Below are 18,360 nucleotides of genomic sequence, written 5' to 3' on the forward strand. Positions count from 1 at the left end.
CTCTTCTGGAAACTACAACATCGCGGATTATCCCAAATCCATCTTGGCCGCACTGGAAGCGTTCTTGATCCGAATTCATGGTACGTGAACCTGTGGTCAATACATCCCATCGAGATGTCCTTGATTGAATCCTATCTACGGGAAGCGAGGAGTGGGAGGTCCAAACCTGAGCCGCGTCACAGTCGAGGGAGGCACTGCTCGGCCATGGCTCCTTGGGGGAGAGGAGGGAGGCGGCTAGGTTTACAGGAGGTGAGGAGCAGAACTGTCGGTGCGATCGTGATTTTGTGGATGGAGGATCCCGTGGATGGGTGGTGGACTGGATACGTTAAGCACAAGACTTGGTAACTGGGCCGGCCTCATGAAAGGTTTTCTATTTCTACCGACTACAATATGCAGACCAGATAACGGAATAGTCTCCAACGCATACATCTGTATCTACTATAAAATTTTGCAACGAATATTTAGGCCGTTGCTAAGTATGTATTGCAATAGAGGGGTTCTTGTTGTAGTGATCGTACAGGATACACAGGAAGTCAGGAAAAAGCAGCCATACACAGGAAACAGGAAACAGCGCCATACACAGGAAACAGCTTCCATGCACTTCGTACACTGCAAACAGCGGCCATGGGCTTGGTACACTGCAAACAGCGGCCAAGGGGCCGGACGCTTCGTACACAGCCATGGGCTTGGTACACTGCAATTGGTTCCTTGATTTGCAGTACACAGAACAAGGAACAGAGAGAGAAAAGATAGATGAAATGGCAAAACATAACACACTACTTACTCAAAACAGAACACACTACATGGTATCAACCATTACCTGCAAATAGAATCGCATGAGGTGATAACTTTGACAGCTTTCCTTGATCTTAGCTAGTAACCTGCAGGCAACAGGTTCAGTTCATGCCATATGCTACTGCAGCTTAGAATGAAGGGATTTGCTATGCAGCGGCGCCGCACCACGACTGTTTTGTGCACGCAACAAGTTTAATTCATACAATGTAAAGATCATACCGTTACATTACTACAGACGGGCTGAATAAAGGAATGTACAGTATATAATCAGGCCATTCTTCAGGAAAAGAAAAGAAAGGAAGCATTTTTTTTTAGACGGAAGGCTCGAAGTGAGCCCGGCTTTGAATTAACGAAGCCATCAACCGGCTAGGAGTTACACCTAAAGTTATAACACACGCGCCAAGCGCACAACCCAAACCACAACAAAAGACAACACAGAAAAGCAAGCCGAAGCGCCATTTAATCCATGAAGAGGGAGCCTTATCTTCTGTTCCACCGGAGCGAACACAATCAAGTCCACGCCAACAAACCTCCACTGCACCAAGACTGCAACTCAAGGGGTAACTCAACGGGCCGGCCACCTAGCAGAGTTTGAGGAACCAAAGGAGGGAGGGTCTTGCGGCGACGCCTCCAAGAAGGTGAATGGCGCAAGAATGTGTCATCGTCGTCGGTAGAAAAGGACCTGCAAAGTTTTCACCCAAACCCGAGAACCACCACCCATGGAGCTCGGGCTAGGTCCAGACCAAACACACAACATCATCCCCTGGCATTGGGATAGGCACACCGGCAAGAGCTACGACCAGACGCCGACCTAGCAAAGCCCCCCAAGACGCTAGGAAGGAGATCAGCTACCGCAGCAAACCGTGTAAAAGCAGCCAGGCCGACGTTGCGGGAGGGCTGCGACACCAGCGAGAGGTCACACGGTGCTCCACAAGACACTACCAGAGAAGCTTCCACGAAGCGATGCCTCCAAGAGGAGCAGATTGAGGCGGAGGGATGGAGTCCATCATCTCAAATAGGAAGGCCATCATCTGGACGCCTTCAACAAGGGAACAACACCCGCAGGTGACGCCGTCGCCGGCACATGCCAAAGCCATGCGCTGCTTTCGCCGAGGTCCAAACCTATATAGAAATTCCGGACGTCATCGCGAGGACGTAGAGAGAACAAGGCGGAGATCACCGCCGCGCCTCCAACCTAAGTCGCACTATGAGCTAGCCCCAACTCAACTCATCCGCAGAAAACACGTGCTGGCTAGCCGAAGTTTCAGCCAAACCCAGATCTAGACGTCCAAGACCCTAGATTGGCGGTACCACGATGTCCACCATCCCCAGCGCGCGAGCGCGACCAAATTGGTCGGAGGGAGAACAGACCGCAACCGCCGGAGTAGCTGCAGTACTGAGCCGGCCCAAGGACCTCGTCCCAGATAGCTAGCAAGGACGTCGCCCCAGTGACTCCAGAACGGCGGGATGACACCCCAACGATGCCCCACCACCGGAAGCTCAACCGAGCTCCGACAAGCCCGAGAGGGTAGATCGCCAAAAACTAGCGCCGCCGGTCCAGTCCAAGCACGACACCAGCCGCGGCGGATGGTAGCCGAGGAGGTCTCTGCGTGCAGCACACCAATAGAGAACAACCCAAATGGAAGGGCCCGCTAGGCCCAGATCTAGGCCCGCTGGCCCAGATCGGCCGCCACCACCAGGTGACACGGGAGCGTCGGCTGACGAGGCGTTGCACACCACCGCCGTGACCGCCCGCCTCGCCGCCAGCCACGGCGGGATCCGCGCCGGCCTGGGCCGGAGCCGGCGCCCTCCAACACCGCCTGGTCGAGCCCGCCCCGTCGGGCCTCCCAAGCGCACGGGAGAGAAGGAAACCGCTGCCGCCAGCACCGCCCGAGCTTTGCTCGGCGGCTCCCGCCAGCGGCGGCGGCGGGGGAAGGAGGGAGGAGGGGGCGGAGAGGGTGGGGAGGACGGGGGCGCCCCGGTTGCCCTAGGGGGAGGCGACGGGAGCAGGGGTCCAGAGCTAAGTCGTTTTTGTTGAGTATCGTGATTATTTAGGAAACAATAGATAGTGTAGGATTCTATTCTACCTTGCCTTGTACTCCAAGTAGATCATTGTACTCATATATATTGCCCATGAGGCCCAAGAAATACAACAACGATTCCACCAATCTTCTCTCAATCCTTTCTACATGGTATCAGCCTAAACTCGATCAAAACCCTAGCCGCCGACCGCTTCCGCACCGCGCCGCCCCCGGGACGGCCGATCTCCATGATCGCCACCGGGGGCCGCGCCGCTCGTACCTAGGGTTCGTCCGCCGGTCCAGTTGATCGGCTGCCCTAGACAGTCTTTTTCCCGATCACTTGATCTGGGTTTTTCTCTCTCCCGCTGGTCGCTTTGATCGGCGTTTACTTTTTGGTTTTCCGATCTACAGATCGGGTTGCGTCGCCCATCGCCGCCATCGACCCTCGCGCGCCTCTACTTCGACCTCGGCGCGCCCGGCCGGCCTCTACTCCGACACGGTGGCCACGCGCACCATGGCGGCCCGTTAGGGCCAATCGCCGTCCGCACATCGCCTCGCCCGTCGCCCTACGCCTGCCGTCACCGCCCTGCTCCGAACGGGACACCTGCAACGCCCCATCCCGGCGGCCTCGCGCCATGCGGCGGCCAATCATAGCCGCCCTGCGCACGTCGGCCCACCCGTCGATCTACGCCGCGCATGTACGACCGCTCTGCCGTCCGTCCTCGTCGGCCTCATCTCGGACTCCGTCGCCACCCCGCATCCACCAGCGGCGTCCTCGACCTCGCGCGCGATCGGCTTGATCACCCGCTCGCCGCCGCGATCCGCCTCATCTACGCCGCACGATCGACCTGGCCGTCGACCGCGCGCGCCTTCGCAGGTCCCATGAAGAGGGTCATAGTTCAGCGCGCCCCTCTACCGATCGAGCATCGGGCTGCCGATGCGTCGCCCGTCGAACGCGGCGCCGCCGCCCCGTGGTTCTCACCGCGGCTGCATCGACCCGCGCAGCTGCCGCTGCGTCGCCCTACGGGCCGTCGCGCCGCGGCGCTGTCCACGCGCCGCCGCCGAGGCCGTTCCGCGGCTGCCCCGACATGCGTGTTGCCGCTGCGTCGCCCTACGGGCCGTAGCGCCGCAGCGCGCTGTCCACGCCGCCGCCCGAGGTCTTCCCCACCGTCGCCCCGACATGCGCGTCGCCGCTGCGTCGCTCGCCGAGCCGTAGCGCCGCGGCACGCGGTCCACTATGCCGCCCCCGCGCGTTGACGTCTTCGTGGTATGCGCTGCGCCGCCTCCCTAGGCGCAGGAACCCACCGTCCGCGCATGGTCTTCGTCAAGCGTCGGGTTCTTCGCCTACTTCGAGCATCGTCGCCGCGCCCTAACCCTAGCCGCCGCCACGGGTCGTCGTCCCTGCCGCAGCCGCCTCAAACGCCGCCGCAGCCGCCGCCCATGCCGCCGCTACTGCGCCGCTGCCCTACCCCGCGCCCGCACCACACCTCGTCGCCGCGCCCTAACCCTAGCGCCGCCACGGGTCGTCGTCCTGCGCGGCCGCCTCCAAGCCGCCGCCGCAGCCGCCGCCCACGCCGCCGCTACCTGCGCAGCTGCCCTACCCCGCAGCCGCGCCCACACCCCAGCCGCCGCGCCCTCCTCCTCGTGCGCCGCCGCTCCATCGTCGTCCACCTCTTCATCTACTCCGACCACCGCGTATGTTGGCCTCGGCACCTTCTACCCCATGTCGGATGGCGCCGCAATCGTCGTCGAGTCCTTCTCTACGCATGCCCGGTGCTGGCAACACCGACGCGTGCCTTCGTCCACGACGTGTCCCCGGGCCCGGCAAACCCGGCGCGACGCCTCGTCAACATCGACTTCCTCCGTCTACGCATGCCCAGTGCTGGCAACACCGATGCGTGCCTTCGTCCACGACGTGTCCCCGGGTCCGGCAAACCCGGCGCGACGCCCCGTCAACACCGTCTTCTTCCCGGCGCACCACTACCTCAACACCACTGCGCCTACGTCTAACTTGGCGCCTCCTTGCGCCCGCGGCTCCACGGCGACCAACTCGACACCGGCCACCCCGACTCGACATCGACCTCGGCATCTCTCGCACGGCTACCTCGACCACGGCTACACCACTCTACGCTCTCGGCTACCTCGACCTCGGCACAAAGGGCTACCGCCTTGCTTGAGCAACCTCGCCGGCTTCCACTCCAGCCACAACATCCGCGATGTGTCGACCGTTACGACTGTGGTGGGGATGTCCATTGGCTCCGCCTTCGGATTCTTCTCCAGTCTCATCGTCTACGTCGCTACGTTGTGACTGCGGGGGGATGTTGAGTATCGTGATTATTTAGGAAACAATAGATAGTGTAGGATTCTATTCTACCTTGCCTTGTACTCCAAGTAGATCATTGTACTCATATATATTGCCCATGAGGCCCAAGCAATACAACAACGATTCCACCAATCTTCTCTCAATCCTTTCTACAGTTTTCACCATCTCGAAAGGAAGCATGTTGGGATATATGATTACATTTTGACTGAAGTCTAGCACGATGTTAGGAAAACGAATAAATGACCCAGACTTTTGGCTCTCATGTGCACAGCCCCCTGAAATCCCCACGTCCATTATATCCGAGGACAGGGTAAGATTACTTTTTTGGAAATGCAGAAATAAACAACTGGATAATCACTCTAGTTGGAACTAAACAACTGGACAATCCAGAGGAAGCTTTCACATAAACTTGACATATATTAGTAACTTGAGAGATAGAGATATCGAAACATGAAACAAAACATAAGGAACTGACAACCATAAGGCTAATCCTAACTAACAGCCTCAGCTCTTTCACCTCAATTGAAGAACTGTGGATTTTATTAGACTGGACCGATGATGTCTGCAAGTTTCGCTACCACCTAGCTACTGCTAGCTTGTTGGACATATATAGTGCATTACCATGTAATTACCATGACATACAGGCAAGCATACAGAAGTGCAGTCAGGAGCATACATACAAGCATCAAATGAATAACTTCAAAGCAGGTTACTGATTACAAGTTTTAGAAGGTTCGCGAGAAGGAAAAAGGACTAATCTTTTGTTACATCTGGCACGAGATGATATACTAACCATGTTGTTCTTCAGACCGACTCTCCTCTCGAGCTTCTTTAGCTCCAACACAGACCTTCACCCTCCCTGGTGTTCTGGGCCTAGGGCGAGTGACTGTTTAGATATGATGGGTCAAACTGGTGAAAGTTTGGCCTACCTCCAGTGTTTAATATTCTGTGATCATTGTTGTGGTTCAGGAAGAAAGATCACATTGCGATTTGATATCAAAGGTAATGATACAAGAATGTTTTTTGACATCTGCAATTGGCATTCCGGGTTAAATAGTTCTCTAGTTATCAAAAGCAAGCCAATTATGTCATGTGAATCAAGATTGTTGCTGGTTGGTCAACGGTATGGTTTAACCAACCTTTGGTCCCAGTGGCCAGAAAACGATGGTCGTGGTATTTGACTTGGCACTTTTCCTGTTTGAGTTGTATAGTAACTTGTAACTCTGAATGTGTAATGTACATTTTGTTTCTCATCCCCTGCAAGCTAAAGTAGCAAACTGTTTTGCTGTGACCATGATATTGCATCAGTTCCACATCTTAATAGTAACTTCATACTGTTCCTCACTGAAGTTCGGTATTATTATTTAATTTAAATTATATACGAATAATTTCATTTATATTTGTGTTAACTATGTAAAAATATTATACGAATAATTTTATGTGATTAAAATATTATTTCAAAATATTGTAAAAAAACAAAAGATTTTAGAAACACCGGTTTAGAGGATGCCGGTGTGGAAACCCGTTCCCCAAATGGAGAAATGTTGGCCGGCACATCTACCGTCGCCTATTTTGAGTGTGCCCGTATTGATGCTCTAACATGGTACTATTCAGATATGAGAGACAGAGTGGTGCAGGAGAGGAGAAACCAAATGGCAGCTTGGTCTAAGTGCAGCACAATTCTTGGGAGGAAATCAATATATCATCCAGTCGGACAATTCTCAGGTGATAGATACTATGAATGATGGAGGTTTCTCTGCCACGTCCTCGGCAGCCATTTTTGATGATTGTAGAATCCTTGCCGCAGGTCTTTGAACATTGCAGAAGGGAGGCTAATGAGGCAGCACATGAGATAGCTAGGTTTTGTTTTGAGAATCGTTTAGATTGTATTTGGGACGATGAGCCCCCTAGCTTTTTACTTCCGAGGATGATAAATGATGTAACTGTTATTTGAACTCAGAGCAGCAAGTTTCAGACGCACTCTTTTCCTTACCAGGGTACCGAAGGGGACTGGAAGGTTTTTAATGAGGCGGCTTGCTGACTCTTTTTAATAGATGGTGATATTTCAAAAAAAAAAAATGGCAGCACGACCGTAAGAGTCAAGCTCTCCTGTCAAGCAGGGTTGGAGAGACATGAGCGAGGAGGTAGAAAACGCTTCACGGCCCAAATGCACAGCAAAAAATAACTAATACACCCAGACACTCCAGTTATCCGTTTTCTGGCCACTGATAACTCCGCAGAATACCAACGCCTAATACAAGGCACACAGTTATCCGCAGAATACCAACGCCTAATACAAGGCACAGATGCGGTCGGAGAGGCCGATGAGGGCCAAACCCCATCCGCTCCTCCGCCTTCCTGCCGTTCGCCGATGAGAAATCCTCTTCCTATCAGCGAGCAATCAACCACGCGCGCGCGTAGATCCAGCTGTTGCTCCGCCTCCCTGCTTCCTGCCTCCGGCCGGCGAGCCATGGTGTCCGGGCGCGGCTCGAACAGACGCGGGGGTAGCCAAATTGACCGTGGTAGCAGCGATCTCGAGCGCGGCGGGAGCTCAAGCCAGCGCGCCGGCGAGAAGACGTAGGCGGAGAAGGTCCGCCCCGACACGGCACGGTTCCAGGGGTCATACCGCTTCAATAGGTATGGCGTCGCCCCGCTGCTCGCGTTCTCCAAGGGTGAGTCTGTTGCGTGCCGCCACCGTAGCTCCACCACTTCGTCGTCCTCGAGCTCCCGACTCAAAGGCATTGGTGGTGAAGATGGAGCCCGACGACGCGTCGGTGCCCGCGTTTGCGCCCGGCGACTACCTCGATGACGCAGAGTTCGAGCGGCTCCTCCCAAAGCTTGGTGAGGATAGCCTAGCACCCGGCAACTTTGTCGATGAGCGCCACCTCGATGGTGTCATCGGGCTCGTCTCGCAAACAAGTCACCGCAAAGTGGAAAAGACGGAAGAGTGGCGGCTGGTCGCGAAGGGAAAGATCTTCGCAGGCACAGCCCAATTCGAGTATCTTTTGAATAATCGTAGGCACAGTTATGTATGAACTATTGAATGCAATGCATTTTAATATCCTGAGTTAATGTTATGTTTAGCATATCTAGTATGTGCATTCGTTTTTGAATCCCCAAATCTGCTTTGGGGTGGCCAATTCGGGTGGCCAAGATACGTGCTTTTGGAGTTTAGGGTGTTTGCTAGGAAATAGTTACTTCCAAGTGAATCTTCCCTAGATACCTAAAATCCATTTTATTTGCATACAACTACATTGATTTTAGTAAAGGGCGCTTTAGATGCACGCGGTTCCAAATTAATGCTGGATAAAAAGGATTTTGGGTATAGTTTTCCTTGTGATGGCCCAGGGCGCGGCAGTACTTGTGATATTTCTGCTTGGGACGAGTTTTATTTGGCAGTTTTCTGGATGTTAAATACCATTGGATGGGTTACTTTTTATTGGCATTGGAAACATATCACATTATGGCAGGGCAACGTTTCACAATTTAATGAATCTTCCACTTATTTGATGGGATGGTTAAGAGATTACTTATGGTTAAACTCTAACATCAAAACAGAGCAAAGAGTTGCAAAACCATGAGCAAAGAGTTGCAACACCATGAGATGCATAGGACTTGAGACTCGTATGTTTGTAATGGAAGGCCCTGGCAAAAAGAGAGTATGGCTCAGCCAAGCAGAAAACCATAATTTTCTAGTACAGCAAGTCCATCTTATAGTCATCTCAAAAAAAAAGTCCATCTTAGTCTCAAGCATCGACAGCATCACATAATAGCACTCAAAAGATTTAAAACAAATCTTTCAAACCGAGTCACCAGAATAAAAATGCAGACACAAAACACTTAATGCACTCTTTCCAGCAACTGGCAACGAGACACAGATTCTCATGGTAACAGTACATCTTAGACACATTAGTCACCGCTGATAGGCAAAACAGGAAGCCATGGCAGTAGCAAAGCGGAATAGTTTCCTACATACGAACCAGACCAAAACATAGTACTGAAGACGAGCCTACTCATCCTCCTGGCTGCGGAGCCTGGCGAGCTTGTTGGTGACCACGATGTCAAGCTGTGCAGCACGCTCAACGATATCCTTGCGCTTCTTCGTGGAGACGTTGTGGGCGATCTCGGCACAGTAGGTCCTGATTGGAGGAAATGTGGCATATGACCATTAGCATGACTGTATAGGGAAGACAGGAGAGCATGACATCATATAATCTGATAACACATGATACCTGTTGTGCATCATCAACAGCTCCAGCTCAGAGACGTTGTGGACAACAAACTTCTTGAATTTGTTGGGAAGGTAATGCCTGGTCTTCTTGTCAGAACCATAACCAATGTTGGGCATCAAGACGCATCCCTTGAACTTCCTCCTGACACGGGAATCAATACCCTTTGGCCTGCGCCAGCTTGGCTGCAACCGATAATTGAAATTTGTTCAGTTAAAGCACTAGAGAGCATACAATGAACAAGACAACAAACCTATAATAAAAAAAAGTTCAAAACATCTGAATTACCAAAGAACCTTCTCCCTATGGATTATATAATGAACAATACTTTCATGACATTTAGAGAAAATTTGACACAAATACAGGCAGCTACTATGCTACACAGTAGCTTAGATGCCACAGTCAGTTGCAGAGTATAACCAAGCAACGGGGATACTGAAATGCACTGAGCATAGCAGCACGAATGTCACTACATGCTCTTTAGGAGGGCATACTTGCTTCAAGTGCATCACATACCACATAAAATTAAAGATGAAACACACTCAGAAAACCTGACAGAAGGTAGTAATCATGACATAATTTTGCAATCTAGACGAAATTTTGCTGTAAGGATCAGACAGAAGGTGGTAATCATGCAGAAAACAGGATTTTCTTGAGTATACATCGGGAAACAAGTGTTGGAAGAAGTCTAAGCAATCATTCATACTCGGAATGAAGCCCACGCCTTTTTTTTAATTCATTCCACTTCATGAAGACATGAATTCATTGTTGTAGAAGAGGTTGCGACAGCCACAATACTATACTATTGCAAGGGCTAGGGCCCTCTTCATTCAACCCAATGTTTACTCAAGAAAATGGTTTCTTACTCAGACCTTTTACTAAGCCATCATTTCCTTTCTTCCAGAAGCAGACCATAACACAGAGAGGTAAAACAAAGCACTACAAACTAACAATTTGTCATAATTATATGACCAAGTGGAACAAACAAGTTCAATTTAAACTTACATGATTCAGTTATCTACTTCAGAACACCTGACGGTACAAAATGCATTTCTACAGAAACATACCCTCACATTCTATAGCACTCTGGAGCAAAATCATTGAATCCACAACTCCATTTCATACTATAACATTGCAAAAGTTAAGAGTGATAAATTAGGCATGTATCCACTAAGCATCGGAGGTTCATAACAATACAAATCGATATACAGCACAAGATTATATCATCGAAAACAATCGAAACAGGCCATGAACGGCGGAAGACTTCGAAACTACAGCCCCTTATGTAACAATCACGATCTAGAACCAGGTCAAATCATCTGCACGGAGCAACAAAATCATGCGGCTAAGGCAGTTTCCACCACAACGAAGTTTGCAGAAGAGGTTTCCCTTACCTTGAGACCGATGTAGCGGTCGCTATGGGCCCTCTTGAAGTGCTTGGTCCTCTTCTTCACGATCTTCGCCGTCAGCAACGGAACCGCCATCTCTGATCTGTCGCCAAAAACAAACACAGAGTTCGAATCAGGTGAAGAAGATGGAAGATGAGGTGGGAGATCTGCTGCGAGCTGCTCGCTACCTTCTGGAGAGAACTACCCTAACCCTAACGCGAAGAGAGGAGGACGAAGAGCGGCGGCGGGGTTGGGATCGCAACGCGTCGTCGCTTTTATACCCTCCACAAACCCTAGCTATGTGGGCTCGAATGGGCAGGTCCGATCTGGCCCACGAAATGTAAATTAAAGCCCATTTTGTAGGAACTACTGGCCCATGTGGCCGAACGGGCTTGGGCTGTTGCTAGGCCCATCTCCAGCTTTAGCCTCTGGATCGGTGTGGCCACATCTGAGGCGAGTCATGTCGTCCTCCGCTTCCGCCGCCGTTCTCCGCCGCCTCGGCGACCGGCTGGGCCTCCGCCGCCTGGCGACGCTCCCCGACTATGCCGCCGGGGAAGCGGAGCGGCCGCACCACCCGACCTCGAAGGACGCCTACTTCGCGGCGGTCCACCACCTCTCCACCATCGTGCGGCGCGACTTCTACCTGGAGCGCACGCTCAACCGGCTGCGCCTCCCCTCCCCCTTCCCGCCGGACCTCGCGCTGCGCGTCATCCGCGCCGCCGCTCCCGCCGAGCCCCTCCACGCCGCGCGCTTCCTCGCGTGGCTCCGCGCCAAGCCCAACTTCTCGCCGTCCGCCGAGCACTTCGACGCGCTGCTCCTCCCGCTCGCCCGCGCCCGCCTCTTCACCCACCTCTGGACCCAGGCCTCCAACATGCGCGCGCTCGGCCTTCCCCTCTCGCCCTCCACCTTCTCCGCCGTCATCTCCTCCTACGGCCACTCCCGCCTCGCCGAGCAGGCCGTCGAGGTGTTCAACCGCCTGCCCCATTTCGGCTGCCCGCAGACCACCCAGGTCTACAACGCCCTCCTCGACGCGCTCTGCGCCAACGGCAACTTCGTCGGCGCCTACAAGCTCATCCGCCGCATGGAACGGAAGGGCGTGGCGCCCGACCGCGCCACCTTCAGCACCCTCGTCGATGCCTGGTGCGCGTCGGGGAAGCTCCGGGAGGCGCAGGCGTTCCTCGATGACATGGCCACCCGCGGCTTCCGGCCGCCGGTGCGTGGCCGGGACCTGCTCGTCGACGGGCTCGTCCGAGCTGGGCAGCTGGAGGAGGCCAAGGCATTCGCCCTCCGGATCACCAAGGAGGGCGTCCTCCCTGACGTGGCCACATTCAACTCGCTCGCCCAGGCGCTCTGCGATTCTGGTGATGTGGAGTTCGCCGTCAATCTTCTTGCCGATGCTTCCAGTCGTGGCCTGTGCCCGGACATCTCAACTTACAAAGTCATGCTGCCAGCTGTGGCCAAGGCTGGCCGAATCGAGGAGGCGTTCCGGCTGTTCTATGCGGCTGTCGAGGATGGCCACAGGCCATTTCCGAGCCTCTACGCAGCGATCATCAAGGCGCTCTGCAAGGCGGGTCGCTTCGCTGATGCATTCGCCTTTTTTGGCGATATGAAATCTAAGGGCCACCCACCTAATCGGCCTGTGTATGTGATGCTTGTCAAAATGTGTGTCAGGGGTGGCCGGTTCTTGGATGCTGCAAACTACCTTCTTGAGATGAGTGAAGCTGGATTCGAGCCACGGGCGCCAACCTTTAATGTTGTAGTCGATGGGCTGCGGCATCTTGGGAAACACGACATAGCCCGGAGAATGGAGCAGCTTGAGATGTCACTCAAGGAAACTAAACAAATCGGGAATTAGATGCAGTTCATTTTGGGGCGCTGCAAATTACATGGCAAAGGTTCTGAATCTTCCCAGGTAGGATTGTTGTCTGTTCTTATTGTATTTCTTGACATAAACCAATGCTATGCTGTTGGCCTGTACATGTCTGATTTACCTGCCAAACTGTCAAGTGATTTATTTGTTTTTGATAGCAAGATTCATTGTATAAGATCATCAAATACCGTCAACTTATGTCTTGTTGTGTTCTGGACAAAAGAACAGCGCTGTCTGGAAAAAAAATATGAACCTTAATGAGGGAAGATTTCAAGTTTGTTAGATTGATAGTGCCCCTTTGTGTGTAGGGAACATTCACAAAGTGGTACTAGAAAACATTAGTAGTTTAAGTACTCGTATCATTTTATAGTTGGAGTGTTTAGTTCGTCATGCAGAACCAACCAACCATGAATCAGTTCTATGATAGTTTGGTGTGTCACAATTGATTCATGTATGTCCTGCACCACAGCACCAACACTCTTCTTAAGGATGAACATGCGAGAGTGGCCCCATTGATTCAGCATACTGCATGAAATGATGGCTACTTGTCCTTTAAAATGACTATAAAGGTTGTAGTGCTTCTTTATAGCTCTCAGTTGTGGCTTTATGATTTTTCCTCTTATTTGTGCAGTGTTCCAGCTTTGCTTTGGCCTTCTTGAGCATCAGATACTCTCCTGCCAGGCAGTTGGTGGCTTGGTGCCTTGATGTGCGAGCACAACTTTGCTTCTACCAGGCAGAACTGGACTTACCTCACAGTGTTGCAAGCTAGTCTGCAGCAAGATCACGAGAACAGTGACTTCTTCAAAGATTTAACCTTCTGACAATGAACTTTCGAGGTGCACCCAACATGATCAAAGATGAATGAAAGTATGTTCTTTACATCATGTGGCCATGCTGATTACAGGCCACTGTGTCTCGTGAACATGTTATACCAGTAACATCCCTCTGATTTGGGCATGTACTGCTCAGCTACTTGGAAAAGGAAGTTGCCTTGTGTTGGATTGACAGCCTTCTGTTTGGCGACAAACTACAAAGCAACCCTTGTGATATCATGAATGTGAGCAACACAATGGGGTAAGGGACCGCAGAGGAGGCAAATGCTGTAATACTTTGAAGACAGGAATGCAAATTGGAGAAGCTTGAGGAGGGGGATGTTCAGCCGTCCACCGAGGAACCCAGCTGAGGAAGAAGGCCATAACTGTTAACCCTAACTCTTAACCCTAGAAGTGCAAGTGCGGAAGGTCGGTGAAGCGCGTCGCTCGGGGCAATGAAGTCCAACGTCCCACGTCCGGCCCTGGCAAACCTTTCTCTGGTGTCATCTCCATCTCCGACGACTTTGCCGCCTTGAGCACCATAAGCATGGTGCCTCTGTCAGTTCTCACATGTATAAGGTGGAACAGCGGCGGGGAGATTTTAGCCTCGGTTCCGCTACCTGGGACAAGGTGGAAGCGCGGAATAAACTTGCCACTCAATGCAATCACTTGCTTGGTTGTCTCCAGCTACCACACTCCCTTCCTTACATGTGGAGTGGGTGATGGGACACCAAAGGTGCGTCGCATCCCCTAAACCCTATAGAACCAAGTCGGTTTGAGTCAAACCCACTAATTTGTCCCTGTCTGGTCATGGTATAACATGACCGATCCGTGTCAACCGGATCTTATCCATCCATTCCTATCCTCTTAAGTGTGTGACACCCAAGGTTCAGAGTAGGCATCAGATTCTAAAAAATCTCGTCAGCTCCTAGATACAATTGATTAGTTTCTCAGGTGACATTCTATCCAAGTTCCTTTGCCACACAATATTGGTGGTAAGACGCAGACGATAGACTCATCATGTTAGTGTCATCTTAACTCTCTTTTCTTGTCTCTGTGATATGTGATCTCGTTCCACTAACTCTTTAGTCAGACAATTTTGATTAACACTTAATTAAGTGGTGCATGGTCATGCTTCCGAACCATATCTCACTAGAGGGCTCGGAGAATATCTCTTAGCGCCGGAGGGGGAAATTCCATCTTGGTACATCCACGTCACGCGGCTTGCTTCTTACTCGGCCCAAGCACCACCTTTATAACTAGGTAGCATTTTGTAGACTCAAACTCGGCTAATCCATAACCCTAATCGTGCAATCACCTCAGGTCCAAGTATTCCGTTGTTTAAGTCAGACCCCATGATAATTTTTTCATGGTGACTTAACTTTGGATCACCTAGCCTAACTCTTTGGTGTAGCATGCATGTACGTGTAGAGACTAATGAGATCTTGATCTGTGTGTAGTAACATGTATTTATTTTTTGCCTCGTGCTTCTTGTGCCCATGAAATCGACTTCTATTGCCGATGATGTGGAGGTTGGCCACTGGATCTAGGTCGGCCACTGGATCTATCTTCCGTCTCCAACTCATTGCGTGCGGCCAATGCTTCAGTTTGCTGTTAGATCGGAAATGTGATTGCAGGCACCATGATTTTTTTCCTTCGACGCACGGCAATTGATGGCATTGGCGTAGATCCGATCAGATGATGCGATCCCTTACCTGATGCGTAAACTGATGAAGAATTTTTTTGCATGATCCCATGGCAATATCACCTTCGAGAAGAGATTTTATTTGTCCGTTAGGGGCTCAGGCCAAACAGGTAAGGATCAAGATGATGATAAACACGCACAGCGACACCGATTTACCTAGGTTCGAACCCCCTAATGATGGCTGAAAGTCATGCTCTTTCCTTCTCATGTAGTATATGATGAACATATAGAGAGGAATACACGTCTAGATGGAGAGGACTCGTCGGGATTAACATGATGACCCGACGAGCCTATGGTGGACGACCTAAGGCGTAAGAACCCTATATTGGTATAGTACAAGTTTGTGGATGGAGGTCGGTGTCGCTTTTGTTGATCTTGAATGACTTGTCTTTCGTGGAGCCTTGGATCTCCTTTATATAGTGGGTTGGAGGAAGTTTCTTGCCTTGCCCTCCAAACCTTCTATATCTCCTTTTTTTAGCATCCAGATTCATCCATGAGCACTAAGGATGGCAATGGGCAGGGTATGGGCAGGGTAGAGCAATACCAAACCCATACCCGTATAGTCGATGGGTACAAACTTCTACCCATACCCGTGCCCATGGGTATAAAACTTTACCCATACCCATACCCGGCGGGTACCCGTACCCATTAGGTACCCGGTGGGTAGGTTAAATTGTACCTAAGTTTCTCGCAATTTTACATTTATCGATAATAAATTCGATTAAAAAATGAATTATCTCAACTCAATAACAGGTAGTTGCGTACATAATAATTAAAATATATAAAAATCCCATTCTCATATAGTAACTCATAAGTCAACAAAAGTAGACGTGTAATATAAGAAATTGACATAAATGGGCAGGGTATGGGTATACCCGTGGGTACAAAGCAATACCCGTGCCCTACCCATGACTTAACGGGTAGGGTATAGGTACTACCCATGGGTATAAAAATGTACCCATACCCTGCCCATGCGGGTACGGTACCCGCGGGTACCCGTACCCGTGGGTAAAATTGCCATCCTTAATGAGCACATACACCGCACACCAGGCCGGTCGGTGCAGCCCGCAATGGGCTAGCTTGGAGGTCTTGATCTCCCCGGATAGGATGGGGGTAGCTGCTTGAGGACCGTAGTTACACGGGTTGACCCCATCTATCATTGACACATCCGTTTTAAAAAAAAAGAGTAAATTCCACTTTTAACCTCCTTGTTATCCATTTGTGACAATAATCATCTGGAAATTTGAATGTATACTAGTGCAGAATAGCTTATTAGTGGTGTGAAAAATAGGGATGTGTAGGTGACACTTGCACTTGTTACTAGTGGCCTGCCACTATGACACATCACTAATAATTAACATACCAGTGTGCTGCCCTTCACTAGTAATATAAATACTAAATAGGAGCCGCTTCGAAAACGGCTCTCTCTCCAGTTTCCCCTCTCCTCTGAGTTCTCCCCTTTTCCTTGGTAGGTCGGCCGATGCCGTTAAATTCGACTGCCTCCCTTCCCCTCTCCTCCGCCGGCGGCGCCGGCCGGAGTGGGAGTGGAAGGACGGTATGTGAGTGTATAGCTGTAGGTGTAGGTTTGTTCGGCTGTATGCCGTTCTGGAGATTTTCGCCGGAGCTCGCGGGTGGCGGCCAGCGGCCGGATCTTTTCTCGCTGTGCTTGGCTCCATGGCGGAGTGTGGGTGGCGGATTTGGCCGGATCTCCTCAAATAAGCTCGCCTTTTGGTCGGATCTGGTGTTTCTTGTTTCTTCCTTTTGCTACCATGGTGGGAGAAGAAGGGAGGTGGAGCAGTTGAGTATTTCGATTCAGATTTTGGTGAAGTTTCAGCTGTTCTATGGAGGGTGTTGTGCTCTTCCTTGTCCTCTGATGTCTTGCCCCTTTTCATCTCTGGCTCCTTGTGGTGATGGTGAAGAGTGGGTCTGCGGTGCCAGGGACGGAGTCCTGGCCGATGTTCTGGAACAGTATCTTAGTTCCTGTCCATCAGGACAGGCATTCTTGCGGCTCTCAAAGCCTCTAATGGCGATGGCGTATGCAGTTGAGACGCGTGACGTCTTTTTTCCTCTTCGTTGCTGCAATGGAGTATGGAGTGGAGGATCATGGCGGAAGAGAGGTCGTGGTTGGAGACGAAGCACGGTGGAAGATTGGTCCCAGATGGTTTTCTTTGTATTTTCTTTATTTGCTGGGGTTGTTTGTGCAAAAGTGTTAGGACAGCTGTGGTAGTAGTTTCTAGTGGTGTGTGTGCGTGTCATGTACTCTGTATGAATTGATCTTATCCTATATGAATGTACGTATGAATTGATCTTATCCTATATGAATGTACGCTTTCGCAAAAAAAAAATATAAATACTAAATACCACAATTTTTATTTTGAAAATAAAAAACTTCCCGGTAACACCTTTACGTGTGGTGAACTGGTTTGGTCTTTATATGTACTTTTCTCCACTTTATATGTTCCCAAACGCCTTAAAGAGTACAATCTCTCTTGCTATTTCATTGAAACAAAACCATGTATTGCATGGAACAAACTGTGCAGACAAACTACCTGTCGTTGCCTATTCGATAATACCTCGGAGGAGGGATACTCACGAGGGGGAGAAGAAGTAGGGGCCATAGGGCGGAGAGCACTTGGGATGGTGGTACGCGATTTACCCAGCTTCGGAACACCTGCTCGAAGACAGAGCCTACTGCTGCTTGTCTGGAATTATCTGGACGCTTTCGCGTTGTTACAATGAGTTGTGGTTGTCGTTGTGTCTCTAGGGTTCCCGTGATCCGGCTTATAAAGACGCACGGTCCTAGGGTTTACATGGAGAGTCTTAGCTGGAATACAAGTTGCCTAACTAGGGTACTATATCTTGTCGTGTACATCAAGGATCCACCTTCCATCAAGGCCGCACTGGATCCGGATACTTCATGGGCCTTCACGGATCCGGCCTTCTTCGTAGGTCGGTTAGGATTCGGCTTCCTGTTTCTGGGCTGGACTTCATCTTTCAGGATCTACAGCAACTGGGCCGCCCGATGGGCTACATGCCTCATCACCAACTGTGGGCCACCCGGGCTTGCCGGATCTAGGCCATGCCGTTGATATACCCATAAAGTATACCCACAACAGTAGCCCCGGAAGTTCTCCGAGATTCATCATTTCTCCGACTTCATTCAACTCGGTTCCGAAGAGAATCTTCTCGGTTCCGAAGAGAATCTTGAAGAGCTTCA

At 50.9% G+C, this 18,360-nt stretch overlaps 2 protein-coding genes across 2 annotated transcripts; one reads left to right on the forward strand and one right to left on the reverse strand.

The window, feature by feature from the left end:
• Positions 1-8,957: 8,957 nt before the first annotated feature.
• Positions 8,958-11,101, reverse strand: LOC127316662 (large ribosomal subunit protein eL32z). The gene is made up of 4 exons (XM_051347109.1): positions 10,945-11,101; positions 10,763-10,859; positions 9,372-9,553; positions 8,958-9,278 (listed from the first exon to the last, which is right to left on the reverse strand). Exons 2-4 carry the CDS (start codon positions 10,850-10,852, stop codon positions 9,149-9,151), a joined length of 402 nt encoding a protein of 133 aa, XP_051203069.1. The 5' UTR covers positions 10,853-10,859; positions 10,945-11,101; the 3' UTR covers positions 8,958-9,148.
• Positions 11,102-11,189: 88 nt separating this feature from the next.
• LOC127316661 (uncharacterized) lies at positions 11,190-13,633 on the forward strand. Its single transcript, XM_051347108.1, has 2 exons — positions 11,190-12,668; positions 13,258-13,633. The coding sequence occupies exon 1, from the start codon at positions 11,217-11,219 to the stop codon at positions 12,609-12,611; it is 1,395 nt and encodes a 464-aa protein (XP_051203068.1). The 5' UTR covers positions 11,190-11,216; the 3' UTR covers positions 12,612-12,668; positions 13,258-13,633.
• Positions 13,634-18,360: the final 4,727 nt, after the last annotated feature.

The sequence above is a fragment of the Lolium perenne genome, chromosome 7 (assembly GCF_019359855.2).
Source record: "Lolium perenne isolate Kyuss_39 chromosome 7, Kyuss_2.0, whole genome shotgun sequence".
NCBI lineage: Eukaryota > Viridiplantae > Streptophyta > Magnoliopsida > Poales > Poaceae > Lolium > Lolium perenne.

Bases quoted from the DNA above. Each gene is read 5' to 3' on its own strand.
- LOC127316662 (XM_051347109.1), bottom strand. From the start codon at position 10,852: ATGGCGGTTCCGTTGCTGACGGCGAAGATCGTGAAGAAGAGGACCAAG. The intron at 9,554-10,762 runs GTAAGGGAAACC...TATCGGTTGCAG, and splicing joins ACCGCTACATCGGTCTCAAG to CCAAGCTGGCGCAGGCCAAA. The intron at 9,279-9,371 runs GTATCATGTGTT...TCCTCCAATCAG, and splicing joins CTGTTGATGATGCACAACAG to GACCTACTGTGCCGAGATCG.
- LOC127316661 (XM_051347108.1), top strand. From the start codon at position 11,217: ATGTCGTCCTCCGCTTCCGCCGCCGTTCTCCGCCGCCTCGGCGACCGG.